This window comes from Cuculus canorus, chromosome 3 (assembly GCF_017976375.1).
Source record: "Cuculus canorus isolate bCucCan1 chromosome 3, bCucCan1.pri, whole genome shotgun sequence".
In the NCBI taxonomy this organism is placed as follows: domain Eukaryota; kingdom Metazoa; phylum Chordata; class Aves; order Cuculiformes; family Cuculidae; genus Cuculus; species Cuculus canorus.
The window spans coordinates 109,754,752-109,769,421 of NC_071403.1; the positions used below are offsets into that span (position 1 = coordinate 109,754,752).

A 14,670-nucleotide genomic window follows, 5' to 3' on the forward strand; every position below is an offset into this window, starting at 1 on the left:
ACACATTGCTACGCATTTATTTTGCCCTGCTCTCTCTGAGAAGCATAGAGAATCTAATTCTTCATTAATCCCAATTTCTTTTAATTCCAGAGCAGTTTCATTCCTCATTATTTCATTAGCACTAAGAACATAACTGAAAATAAATGCTCTCTGGCAGCTATATCATTAAATGAGGCCAGCTTACAAACCTGCTATAGCAGATATGTATGAACTCACTCCTCTGTATCTGAAGCTGAAGCGTTTACATTCATCCCCCAACCCCCTTATCTCTGCTATGTGCTCTAAACCACTTGCCTAGGACAGGGTACATATAACCCACACACTCTGGAATTGATTACTGATTTTGTTACATGCTGCTGCACCCTGTCAAGGATCCTTTAGGGACCTTCTTCCTCTCTCTTCCGCTATTACAAGAAGGGAGTTATACATCGTCTTACCTTGGTTTTCTTTTTCTTCATCCTGAGGACCCTTGATGCAATCTGGATGGTGGACAGTGTCTCGGCATAGTTCCCCGCAGCAGCTGAAATGTGAGCTATCATTGTGGTGCGGCAGTTCATATTCCCCAAAGACTCCCGAAGCAACATGGTGAGCTTGCTGTCTCTGCAAAATAAAATGAATTAAGGCTACATTAGTGAGCAAGGTTTCACTTTGATAATCATGATGTAACTTGGGTCTCAGGAAGATTTTTTTTCTCCCCTTTTAAAGGAATCGTAATTAGTTTCCTTCTTTAGGTTTGAACTATGTTGTGCCTGCAGCTGAGCATGCTGAAAGATCCTGGACTACAATTTAAACTTCTTTTCTACTCCAGTCCCCCTCCTGTCTTCTTCTGGCTTCTGTCCTTCTGCACCATTATCACTGCCAATGCAGAGATGCAGACCACTGTTGGAGACTATCTGTTCAAGGGGTTGCTGCAGCAAACATCAAACTGCTGCCTTTTTCCAGTGCACAGTTTGCAAGCTAACTATGTCCCAGCTCTGGAGGACAAGAAGGTAGCGGATTAGATTAGAGGACCCAAATTTTTTCTTGTCTTCTAGGGCACCAGGTAACTCAGTAATAGTAATAGCTAAATTGCTGAAATTAATTTTGGATTATGCCAGTGAAACACAAAAAAAATCAAGCCTTAAGACTTCACACAACTGTTCTTTCATATTAAGTCTTTTTTTCCACTGAGGCAGAAATCAAATTTTCTGTTCTTGCCATTTACTCTATTGCTCAGCATAGGATAGCTTTTGAGATGTTGATGCCTTTTTGTGGGGCTGTCTGTGACTAGACTAAGAATATGAATCTTAACAGCACAATGATACGTATATAACACTTCTGTGATGGCCATCTAATCATGCAGCTAGAAATGCATGATATAATTTTTAAAGACAGCTTTAGCTACAAGGTGTACAGGTCAACTGGACTGTTAGTTGGGAAATGGCATCCTTTTGAAGAGAGCCTCTCCCCCACTAAAGGTTGTGGATCATAGTTACATACGCCTGAGAGAAAAGGCAGGAATAGCCTGATATTTACTTATTGCTAAAGCAATCACTTTCACTCTCATAATGACAGCAATACCTTCAGTGCCTGGGGATCAGATTTTGAGGACGCATTGTTCAATATCTATTAACGACCTTTTATGCAAATGTGCCCTTGGTTGTTCACTTAACATTTCTAGCTCACTGGAGTTCTGCAGCTGCTGGGAACTGAAGCTATGCCTACTGGATAGGACTGACAGACAAATACCAAAATTATTGAACCTCTCTTTATGACTGAGAAATCTACAGCATTGGGGTTGTGTATTTTGACTTGTCTAGCAATAAGTCTGGGGAGCTCATAAGTTGTACTTCTGAAATTTCTAGTGCTTGTGATTTCAGCTAGGGTAGCAGACTTTACTGGAAGTAAAACACTTTTTTTTTTTTTTCCCCAGGATTTCTGTTTCCATCTGCTCCAGACACACTAAAGACAGTCTGGTGCCTTCAAGAAGCAAACAAACATCCATAAAAACTATACTGAGACAGCCCCACTCATTTCATATGCGACCTGAGGTTGCTTTGAATCCAGAGATCCAGAGTTAATAGGCTGCTGTATCCCAGGTTAGTGGCCCTCCTTTCCATCAAGGAATAATTAGGATGTCAAATTTTGTACATTAGTTACTGTCACTCCAATACAGAGTTACACGGAAATTATTAACATCTGCACAAAAATCAATAACAAGCCTTTCATTTGCTAGAGCTTCTATCGTAGCAAAACATGAGACGACAGGGGAAAGGGCAAAAGAATACATTCTGAACATGTCGGTCTCCTGAGAACACATAATCCATGCAGTCAGCACACTATGGTGTGGTTCTCCTGGAGGTATACGCATTATGAATATAAAATAATCTGTGCCACCTGCCTTCAGCTGAAATACACACTTACAAGAAGAATGATGATACAGAGGAAATTCCTATCCTATAATTCGAGTGATCCTCTGACATTATCAGATAGGAACTAAAGGGCAGATTTGTTTAGGATTAAAACCTGAAATCTAGCACTAAAAAAGCCCAGCCAACAGTGATTTTTAATTTCAGAGTTTGCTCGTTCAGCACACTCTGCATCTTGACAATCAACTTCACTTTGCACCTAGACATAATAACCTTATGTCACTATGATACACTGAAAAATAAAATAAAGAGGAAGAAATCTGCTAAACACAGATTTTTGTCAATTCTAAACATTGTCATAATATAAGTTCACCTGCTCAAGGTTCACTGATCTCTCACAATAGCACCTGTTAACTTCTACAGGAAAGAAAGAAAATCAAAGAGCAAATAATAACACAAAAATGTGTGGCTTAATTTTTAACTTGCCCTATCCTCATCAAGTAAAATATTGGTAAAATATTTTGGACGTCTCACCGAAATTTGTTTAACAGACTTTGTGACACACAAAGTAGATGCTTTGTTCTTCTGAATGCTGGCATAGCATTTCTGCCTGAAAAGAAGAAAGGCTCTGAATTATTTCATTAGGTGATTCATGAGCTGGTATTTGCAAAAGCAAAATTTCCTGTGAAAGCAGAAGTTTATAATATGATCTGCACTGCTGCACTGCAAGAGCTTTGAGAAGGAAGACCTTTGTTCATCTTCTGGCTGTGCAATCTAAACTAATTTTGAAGTAGTTTACAGAAGGACCGCTGCTCCTGGGTGCGTGTTGCTCATTGTATTAAGCAGAGGCTGGCTTGTAGAAGGTCCCAGATTTCTCACAGAGGCATGGTGAAATGCACCAATGTCTTTATACCAAATGGGAGATCTTCAGGAATGCTAATGGCCTATTTCTGTTCTGCTCCAAGAGCAATAAAGTGATATGCCTGACCAGCATTATGACCCCTTTTTATATACCTGTCTTCATTTTAAATGTTCTATCCCATTGCTAATGTTTTTATATTTTAGGCAAGGTACCATAGCCTGTCATGAATATGGGGATGTAATACACAGAGATCAACGAAGGTGGGGTCAGGATATGACACTTTGAACTTCAAAGCCTGCACACCAGTAAAGCAATTCTGCAGCCTTTTCAGTACTTAAAAGTTACCTCATTTTTCTAAGTGCATCACTTGGTCTAATAAAATACATTGCCCCTACTCGTAAACCTTTTCTTGCCTAATTCCTTAGATCATCATGGCTACAGCAAAATACTCCTAAATACTATTAATACATTCCGCACAGGTAAACACCCCTAAAAAAGTACATAAAGCTTTGTCTCTGGAAAAGTCCAGAGGCAGGAGCTGGGGGGGCAGGAAGCTAAACTTAGATGTCTCTAGGAAGTATGTCAGCAGGCACAGTACAGTGGATCTGGAAAGGAAGAGTTGTACTGATTGCCAGGCAGAAAGTTCCCATTCATTCCACAGAACAGCAGCCCTCCATGTGGTGAGGAGCTTTATCTTCTCCATGCTGCTCTATTTTTCCTCTTCTAAGACTTCACCATACAAACTGGGAGCAGTGTAAATTAGTCCTTTCACTTGCTCAGTACGAAGGAAAAATGTACATCTTCATGCTCCTCATACCCATCTGCATTTTCCTTCTGCATGAATGACTAAGTATTCTCAGATTCAAAGAATATAGAATCTTACACTGAAGAAGAAAGTACCCAAGATCATGATATGTTTCCTTGGACATTGCACAAATCCCACTTGCCTATGTGCATTAAGTCATATTCCTTAATTTCATGACTGGGTCCTATTTTTCCACTGGACCCCTGCCTCAATCACTGAAAAGGACAAATATTGCTCACTGAACAAGAAGTTATTCAGTCTTTTATTTAATCCTATCCGTTTAATGTGTGGACTTGTGCCTATCTACTGCTAGGACTATACAAACGAAGCTCTGAATCCAGAATGAGTGATTTCTTCAAAGGGTCCTTTTTACTTTTTATATTTTTTTTATTCTGTGGAGCCCATCAATGCCATATCTGATGAATGCCCCTGAGGTGAGGTATATAATCTCCTAATATCACCTGTAGCATTGAAGACTTCACCAAGGATAGGCGTTTCGTGTGAAGCACTGATCTTTCAGAGTACTGAACATTACACAGTTTTTTATACTCAAAGTACAGCTAACTGACTTCTCTTGCAGAGAAAATGGGGCAGCTGGTTCTCAATCTGGGTACTCAGAAAACCAGGAACATACAATTAATAGAACATTTAGAACAGATTGGCCGAGACAGTTCTGATGGTTGTACCAGCTCCTTTCAGAATATTTCCCTTCTCTTCCATAGTCTCATTTTCCATACACCTTCCAGCTTCTGCTCCAAATTAGGGAATGGATTTATTGACAATGACCACATCACTGCACAGTCCTGATTCATCTCTAAAGCAGGTTCTTTATATGCCTTGAAAAAGAATAAGGTAAGGAGAGAGGGAATCCTACAAAGACAACACAACATATACCTCATGAGGCCAAAGTATGTTTGCCAGGAAAACCTTAATTTCCACATTTCCTGTCCCTGAAGTGATTAATTTCACAATTTGAATGCTCTTAATATATTTAATTTATGTAATTTCACATGGATTTCTGTTTACACCTCAATGAGACAATAGCAAGCCTAGAACCTTCCTAGGTATTATAAAGCCTCAATGCCTGAACTTGTCAACTAGTTGGCAGCAGCAGCAGGCTACCAACTAGTTGTATCGATGAGCTGTAGAGAAGGAGGCCATGACTCACAATTTACCATGAGGCTTTGCTAGTATTTTCTGCCTGTAAAAAAACAATGAGACTCAGGAGCATTGCTATGATGTAGAAGTGCTGTGTTTTCATGTGTTCATATCATTTTTGCCATGCTTTTCTCACATCAGATATTCCTGTTCTCTCACCAGTATCTGTCCTGGGCTTTCTTCATCCAACCTTCTTACGTGTTCTCATTCCCTAATCACGATCCTCTACCCCAGCTCCTCACCTAAATAGCCTAGCAGAGTTCTATTTCATCCTGCTATGGTCTAACCAGCTACATCAGCCTTTGCCAGTCTCCAGCATCATTGCTAGACATTTTCCCAATACTAATTTCCTCTTTCCTCAGCTCTTGCTCCCACTAATGTCCTCCGCAGTCTCTGCCTGCCCTCCAAAGACCCTCTCCCCATCCAAGCCCTCTTAACTGCTCACTGATACCCAGCAGAGGAACTCCACAGCCCCACCATAATTTTGCATGGCTGACTGCATCATGCTGCCCAGGTGAGGCACAGGTCATGGTCCAGGGGAATAGCATGGGCAGTGCCTTTCTCAATCTTTCTCTGTCAGGTCCTTCAGCTCTATGAGAACCTATGTGAGCAATGTGTTTGAAGTGAGCTATACGAAAATAGGTAAATGGTTATCGCTTTTGTTTAGGGCTGTAAAATAGACTTCATGAATAGAAAATGAAGCAATAAGAATAAATGTTATGCTCAGGAAATTCACAGGAGGTTTTGTTACCCAGCATCTCATTCTCTGTATAGGAGACGCAAACACAGGACTGTTCCACAAAAGGAAGGAATACTGGAGAGGAAAATCCATCTAAAGTCTTGGAAAACTGATTCTTCTGTGGAATTATTTAACCAGCTATATTATACACTTCAGTTTGGTTCCTCTCCCCCCAATAAAAAAATATTTTCTTTGTTCTCTATTCCCTTTCACCTCACTGCTACGAGGACTCTGGCTATTCGGTGGCAACAGCAGCACCATTAGGAACTGAAATAATAACACTCCACAAGGGACACAATACAGAATTATAACTAAGCTTTATGACATGCAACGGTACGTGCTTGTGTTCTTTATTAATCATGTACCTTAGTGTCTTCCTCGGCACTTGGCCAAAAGGAAAAAGTTGTCAAATCCCTCAAGGTGGTATTGTTACATGATCAGATGATGCATGCCTTGAGGTGTCTTGTAATCTAATTATTTATAGAGGTATGTCAAAGGAAAAAATCTCAGTAACTATGGCGGTTATTTTTGATCATGAAGTCTTCACTCTGCTCCCTTATGTTGATGCACTGCTTTATTCACAGTAATAAATGCTTGCATAACAAGGGAACCACATAAATACTCCACTGATTTTGGCTTTTATTGCATGGAAATAATCTCTACAGAGGATGGTTTACAGCTTAAAAGGCACATACTCAATAGCAGATGTTACAGGTGTGTAACAGCTGAGTTCATGGTGAACCAGTAGAGTTTGCTTAGCTATGTCTTTCTGTTACTAATTTTGACAGAGAGAGGGAGAGGAAATAGGAGGAATGTGTGTAGGCACAGGCAAAATGAGGCCAGGTGGAGTGATAAAGCTTTTGGTGGTTCAGCCATATAAGCCTGGCTCTTTTTAGCAGAACAAAGCAAGGCAGTTGAAGAAAGATGTGTAACACGTGGGACCTTTAACCTGGGGAATCCTTCACCTGGTGAAATGAAGTATTGGGGAAATAATGAACTTCTTGCAGGTGAAAGCTGACTAGCCTTAAGGAGAAAATTAAGCGAAGTACAAATCTCCACTGCCACTTAGTTATCTTGTATGAAGGAGGCCAGAACAACCCAGAAAGCTCTGCTCACTGCACAAGGGAAGGGGAAGCCAGCTGAAGGGACTACACTGAGGGTATACTGTGCTTGGGCAGGCACTGTACTAGGAAAATCACAATCACATCTAGAAGAGATCTCACACCACAGCAGTCAAAAGCAGGAGAAAGGTGTTGTTGCAGTCGAGTATGGGATAACAGCACTTATACTTGAATTCTAGTATTACAAAACATACATAAAATGTAGCGGGTTCCCCCCTATCATTCTCATCATTTAAGAGCTTAACTAGGAAAATTTCATATTGCAGAACAATCCTTGTGCCTGGGACAACACATGAGCATGAGGCAGATGCACAAAACCCCAGCACCTTTTGTTGCTTTTATGAAAGGCAGAAAAACTAATGACAGAAGAACAGAGTCCCAATAGCTCCAGTTACTCTGACTTCTTGAAACAGACTGTCCCTGTCACCATAGAAAGGGGTCATTCAAGAGGGGTCAATTTTACCTTTTGTATAAAATTTGCTCTCAGAGTTGATGAAACTTGAATTGTCTACAAAACAGTGAAAGAGTATGTTATCCAAAATAACATAAAATGGACATAAAACGCTCCACTCTGGAGGTCCTGCTGACTGGTCTTACCAATTCCAGCTTATCCATAGCAGAACTATCTTACAATAAAGTAATTGCTATCACAGGCCAACTGTACTTTTGTCTATGCATTAAAGAGCATGCAGCTTCTGGCATTGCGAGCCCAGGTCTGAGCTGTACACCACTATCCTAGCCCTGGGGAAGCACAGAGAAAGCTCCATCTTCTCATTTCTGCCTGGTGACACCAGTGAGGCTAAACAAGCATGGGATTCATATAAATAATTTAACCAATAAGCGAAGAAAGTTCCTGGCAGTCTTTGCCCCAGCTACATGAATTCATGTGGTTGGGTTCAGGTGCACTTCACACTTGGCACCTTGAAACTGAAGACATAAACCATTATTTACAGGTCAACATGCTACTCAAATTAGAACTCAGAGATCCGGATTCACTTTAAAGTCACAGCAAGAGCAAGTGTTGGGGTGGGAGGGAGGATGTGGTTGGGAGAGCAGCTCTGCTGGAGACCATTGACAGTTTCAGAAAGACGACTGCACTGAAAATGGACATAATGATCCCTCTCCCCTCTATACACTACCTCGCAGCACAGAGCCAAACATCATTCAAAAGCAACCCTTAAAAACACACAAAGCTCAAAGATAATCAAAAAAGAAAAGGATCCTAGTAGTCTGTTTCATAACAATGCCAGCTCCTAATAAATTCTAGCTGAAAAACAGAAGCTCAGCTAATCCAGGGAGCTAATTAGGCTCAGCAACTATATGTTGGAGTTAAAGCCAGATTCCCCAAAACCCACAATGCCATTGGTTAAGAAAATGTGTGCAGTGAATAGACTGTGATTTACAGGAGGAAAAAATACCCACAGTTAAAACTGATAATGATCCACATTTTAAATAATTTAAGGACTCTGCATGTGGTGAGGCTCTGTTGTAACTTCTACTTCTAGCATGCATGATATACTCACAGACGGAAGGAAAAGATCTTCTCTCTCCCATACCCCTCCTTGTTTGGCTCCCTTATTTGGGAGCATTATGGCAACCACAAGTTTGGCTCAGCTTATCTCTATGAAGCCACTTGGTTGGTTTATGTTAGAAAGCAACAGCCATATCTGCTCCTGAATAGCAACTGGAGCAGCTTAGGAGCCTGCTTGCCTCTCCTCCAGAGTGCCTGCACCCTGGCAGTGCAGCAGGAGCGCTGGGAAGGGAAGAGGCGAAGAGCGGCTGGTCAGCACCTGTGCCTATAGAGCAGTGATAGGGGAAAATGCATTACAAGAAAGAAGCATGAGGAAATATCCCTGAGAACATGTTCTGGAAACTACCTTCACACCAGCCCCTCTGATGACTAGTAATTGCATAAGCACAGCAAAGAGACACCCAGCAAGGGCATTTCCAACATCCCTTCATCAGCATGAAGAGCAGGATCCACTTCTGTTGCTCAGTATCTTTGCTGGCAGCGCTGCTGCCTCCAGCTCTCACCGCCTTCACAGGGTCAAGCAGTAGTTTGCAGGATCGGGCCCTGTAGGACAGGCTGCTGTTTTCAAGCACGACTGAGTAAAGTGAGGCTGCCCACTCTGTATCCAAGAGGCTCAGCAAAGAGGCTGTTTTTCAGAAGATCTCAGCTCCCTGCAGCTCAGCTGCTGCCCGTGTCACTGGCTGGGATGATACATGCTGAAGAGCCACCATCAGTGACGGCCCCTGCAGAGAGGGCAGGACACCAGCCACCTCAAATCCCCTTGCAGGGCAAACAAGCACCTGCCTAACAGACTGGCATGACTCTTGTGTTACCCACACCCCAGGCAGCCAGGTGATCCTTTCGGCTGTCTCCCTGGTGAATATAGCATGGCAATTTGAAGGCAGAATAGAGCACTCCTGTGCTGTCCGGCCACTGCTGGTTGTGCAGCAGTACCCATGAGCCTAAGCAGCAACAGCACTTTGCTCTTTGCTAGCAAGGAGTGTTATGATTCATATGTACCAAGAGTGAAATACCAGAGTTATTTCCTCAAATGAAAATTAACTTCAAATGTTTGTAATTGATCCATGAATATTCATGATCTTTTGGGAGGATTTCATAATTAGTTCATTCTGGTTAGGCTCATTTGATCTGCAGTAGCGACAGCAGTAGTTTACACTCCTTCATCAAGATGCCAACAATTTGGCAGCATGACCTTCTCTGTTTCCTGTGCTGGAAAGCAGCCCTAGTTATCCTAATTGCAATCCCAAATGGAGTGGTACCTGAAAATAAATTGACTGCTGTTCAGTTTTAGAAACTGCTCCACTTGGCACAAGCATAAATAGATGACATCTCCACAAAACTGGGAAGGACATTCAGCAAAAAACTTCACATTTTAACAAGCAGGATTTTATGTGATGACCTCCTAAAGCTTTTAGCCCACATCATTATAGCAGAGGGCCGTGAAAGTGCACACACTACTGTGCAGAAAGGAAAACAGAAAAAAGAAGGCAGACGTTGGCTATCATTAATATTATGAAAATTACACAATTCATCTATGTCACTTACTAGATGTATTCCCAAAGAAAGTTAGGCTTAAAAGCTCATACTGCCAATGCACCTGCATGCAAGCTTGACTTCATCACCTCCAGCAATAAAATTCTACCTTGTTGCACAATTTGAATAAACTTTGAGGAAATAATGTAAAAGCCTCAAAGATGTTAAGTCTCTGTAAATGCAGTGCGAATTGATGGCTAGGTGGGTGAAAGAAAAAAATCTTATTTGTGCTCCCACAGAAAGAAGACTGAAACTCCTTTAACTCCACCCTTGAAACTTCTAAAGAAAGCACACAGAGGAGAGAAATTCCCAAGCATAAGGGAACTTTCAGCCAGTATTTATACCCTTTTGGATGTCAAAAGTAAGAGACAAATTGTTGGAAACATTATTTTCTCAATGCTGATGCTCTCAGAACTGTTCATTTCGATCAACAGACCAAAAAATATGCACTCATATGAAAATGGATCCTGACTATAAGCTGTCAAAACACAAAGCAAAACAGAGAAAATATTAAACCAACAGCATTAAAGCAAAATAAATAATCAGAAGCCTCAAGTTGTGTTTCCGTCTTGGGTAATCGATTTGTTATCTTTTAAAGTTCCTCTTCACATGCAACTCCAAACTCTGCTTCACAGAGAAGCATGAAACTGCTAAAAGCTGCTAAAAGAAGCAATTTCTATCCACTGGCAAGGAAGATGGACTTTGCACCAGCCAAGTGATATGCTAACCTAGAACGGGAATCAAGCAGGTGAAGCAAGTTCCAAAAAAGGGGAATTTTTATGTGTCTTCTCCTATTTATCTGTTGGGGAGACACTGGCCTCAGCTGCTCAGCTCCAAGCTATCTAGGAATTAAAAAAACATGACTGTTATTTAGGAATACTGTATTGGCATGTACAGGTAATAGGTACAGGACCTCAGATAATGTACATGCTCGTCTTCTTCCAAAAATCTCTAATTACCTGGCTAAGTATGGAATTAGCTATCTAACTTGATGCATTATTTCTCTTTTGAGAATAGGAAGAAAACTGAGTTTCTCCTTTACGCTTATCTTTTTTACAAAGCAAAATGGACTAGAAAGCTAGTTTCACTTCACAGATTCCATTTGTTTCACTATTCACCATATAGTTCCAGGGTTAAAGTAAATTTTTGAGACACCTCCAATGATATTTGCAGTATCTGGTGAACATAGCGTTCTCTGGCCTGTAAGTCTCTATATTTCTACTGCCAACAATCAACAGCGGCAGGGTAAGATTGTAAACTGGATAGACACCAAAAACTCCTTTCACATAAAATGAATGGCCATCAGACAGCAACAACTTTCATCTACAGATGCACTAACTCAGAAAATGGGCTGATTTAGAGATGTGACTGGACAAACTCACGGACAATGGTGATGATGTTATCCTGCCTGGCAATTAAAAATCCTAGATGAAAAAATCTGTACCTGTGCCTGATTTTGGTATACCCAAAACCAAGCCCCAAACCTGAGATTTTATGAACAGAAACCCACGGCACTGTGGTCTGAACCAGCTTTCACTGAGACCTAGAGAAAGGCTCCTATAGGCTTCAGCAGATTCTGAAGTGGGTTTTTACCAATGTAGTGACTGGGTACATGAGACAATAGGTAAATTAATTCCTTCTGAAGTCAAATACATGGCAAAAAACTTAAACTGCGGAGCCACCAGCAAATCTGTGATAACATTTTTGGCAGCATAGGGCCAAATCTAGCAGCTGCTGTAGGGCAGTGGGATTTTTGTCATTTAAAAACACACAGAAAAGAAAACAAAATATTTGGTTCTTTTACCCTTCTCACACTCCATCATACTTTACTCACAGCAGATTTCAAATAAAACCCAAGGGACCCCAGTCTCCATGCAAGTCCTATGTACTGTAAGTAAAAGTGACCAAATCAATATATAATGATTTTTAATGTATACATATTTGCTATTTAAGCCATTTGGAGATAGGCTGTATCAAATATATTTATCTTCATCTATGCAGCAATTTAAAATATTAATGATGCACATGCATTTTTCATGTTATCTGGAAGTTTTTCTCCCCCTTTAAATGCATTCTTGTATTTATTTTGCCCACTATAATACTATTAATTAGACAAGCTCCTCAATAGGCTGTTATCTCCCTGACACTTCAGAGATCTTTTAATAGCTTGTGACAGCAAAGGAAAAGAACTCTTGTGAACTTGACATTTAGTAATTGTTACATAGCTTGCAGTTTTACCTGAGGTTACCAGAACATGCTTTAGGGTTCGATAGGTATCTATTAAGCCCAGAAAATAAACTGCAAATTCGAGTATTTCCATGTTAACAGCTGCCTATCCACAATGCTGCCAGTCAGAATAGAGTGGTGAGTCTAGAAAGCAATATAAAACTGCTACTGTGTGTATTCATTTAAATGATAAAAAAATATCTACTAAAGAGTTAGCTGTTCAAAATTCCAGAAGCACTTAAACAAAATTTCAAAGGCAAGCTGAGCCAATCTTTCATAAAAAGCTCCTTTCAACCTTCAACGGTCTTCAAAACGCCTTAAACTGGACTCATTTACAACATCCCTGGAAGGTCCCCCTTCTGATTACAAAGCTGCTGCTGAAGTTCAGGAATTCCTACAGCTGAAAATTCCTACAGTTGAAGCTGCAAGACTATTTTGGCAACTTACTTACTCTAGTCTTATACCCCTTCTTTGGCATCTGGTATTGAATTTAGACAAAGACAGGATACTAGAAAGACATATCACCTGAATCAGTATGGTCATTCTTACGTTTTGGGGTTTATGGTTTATAGGAAGGTTCTGTAGCCTCCTCCCTGCATCCCCTCTGCATGCCTGCTGTGATCTCCTAAGGATGGGCAAAAGTGTTCCTTAGCATCCAACCAACCCAGCCCTGGTCGATGTGTCTGGAGATAACAGAGAGGCCAAGAGGAAGGACTGTCATTCTGTTCAGGAGAGTGCATGGACTCCACAGCAGGAGGAAAGAAGAAACAGAAATGCATTGTTTGGGCCTGTGAGCTTGATACTCACAGAATGTCATCAAAGCAAAAGTGAGAAGAAACTGACTAATCAAGTCATGCCACTACCCAGTACAAGAGAATCATATAACACTCCCTAAGCATTCAGAAGACCCATTCTTAAAAACATTAGGGCTTCCCAGCACTGCCCACACACACTTCCATTTCAGGGTGGCACCCTGGAAGACATCTACCCCCCTGTTTACCTTTGGCTCTTTAGTTTCCATTGTTCTTACTCCCAAGCCACAGGAATGTTCCTATTGCACATACAAACACAACTTACACTTCTTTGCATGCTCTCTCTATTTCCTAACTCTATTTGGGTATGCAAGACAAATTTATTTAATCTTCTCTCACATGAAAAGCCATCCTGCTCCCCTTATCAGCCTTTCTTTTACTTGCTTCAATCTGTATTCATCCTTCATCTCTATGGGTAACCAGAGCTGCATCCAGGAAAGGAACCAGTAGTTCTTATGTAAGGGCATTACTATTTTTCTACTGTCCCTCCAAATGACCCCTCAGACTTCATTACCTTCTCACTGTTAACATCACTTATGGACACTGGTGATCATTAACCAATATGCTTAAACAAGCAGACACACACCACCCCCTTTCTAGCTGATGAGATCCCAGATTCAGTAGAAACTGTTAGCAGTCTGTCAGGGTAAGCCCCTGTATTAGTGCCTTTCGTATTACTCTAGCTCTTGAGGTCTCACAGCTGCACCCATCTGACGTTTTCATCTTCCTTTGCACAGATGAAGGCTCTCAGCTTTGTGTAACCAGCTACTATGATTAGCATGCTCTCACTTTGTGTGTCAGGGTTGCTGATAATAACACTAAATAAAATCTCTCCCAAAACTGGTCCTTGAAGAACTTTCCTGGTGATCTTCCCTCTACTCTGATACACCCACTTCAATACTAGCTACTACTGTCTCATCTGTCTTCACTATCTTTCTCATGCATCTTACAGCTCTTTGTCTTCTTCAGCTTAACTAATAATTTTTCAGGGGATTCCAGTTTAATTAGTTACTCAGATCTAGACAAATTACATTTACCACCATTCTTTCACGTTGAAATTCAGACATTAGGGATCATGTCTGCTTAAAGCAGAGGATGAGGGTTCTATACAGAGGTTTATATCCAAATGTATCCCTGTTTTGGGAGGCATGTAGAATTTAAATGCACAGACAAAGGTTCCAGATTTCCCTGTTTGGGAACAGTCAAGATATTTCAAGGCTCACCTTCCGAGAAGACAACACCTGTTGTCTGGATTTACTCTAAAGTGAGTTTTAACTCAGGCCTTCAGGATTTATTCCTCTAGCATCTGAAAGCTAACACTAAATTTTTGTGGTATCAGGACTTTCTTAGCATTTCAGGTTAACTTTTGTAGCTACTGCAGTAACAAAAATTGATCACTTAATTCAGACAATATAGCAGTGAACTCATTTAAGCTCCTGTCTTCCCTCCAGCTTTCCTCCATACACACTGATGAGCAAATCAGTTAGAGCGGGATTTGTCTGTGGACAGTATGAATTTTACTCAGCCACAGAATA

The 14,670-nt window shown here is 40.9% G+C and overlaps 1 protein-coding gene across 1 annotated transcript in view; it reads right to left on the minus strand.

The window, feature by feature from the left end:
- The window catches only part of KIF26B (kinesin family member 26B), a 288,623-nt gene that overhangs the window by 28,408 nt on the left and 245,545 nt on the right, over positions 1 to 14,670 (minus strand). The window contains exon 11 of the mRNA XM_054063280.1: positions 438 to 600. Within this exon, the coding sequence (XP_053919255.1) occupies positions 438 to 600 (163 nt within the window). The remainder of the gene's footprint in view (positions 1 to 437; positions 601 to 14,670) is intronic.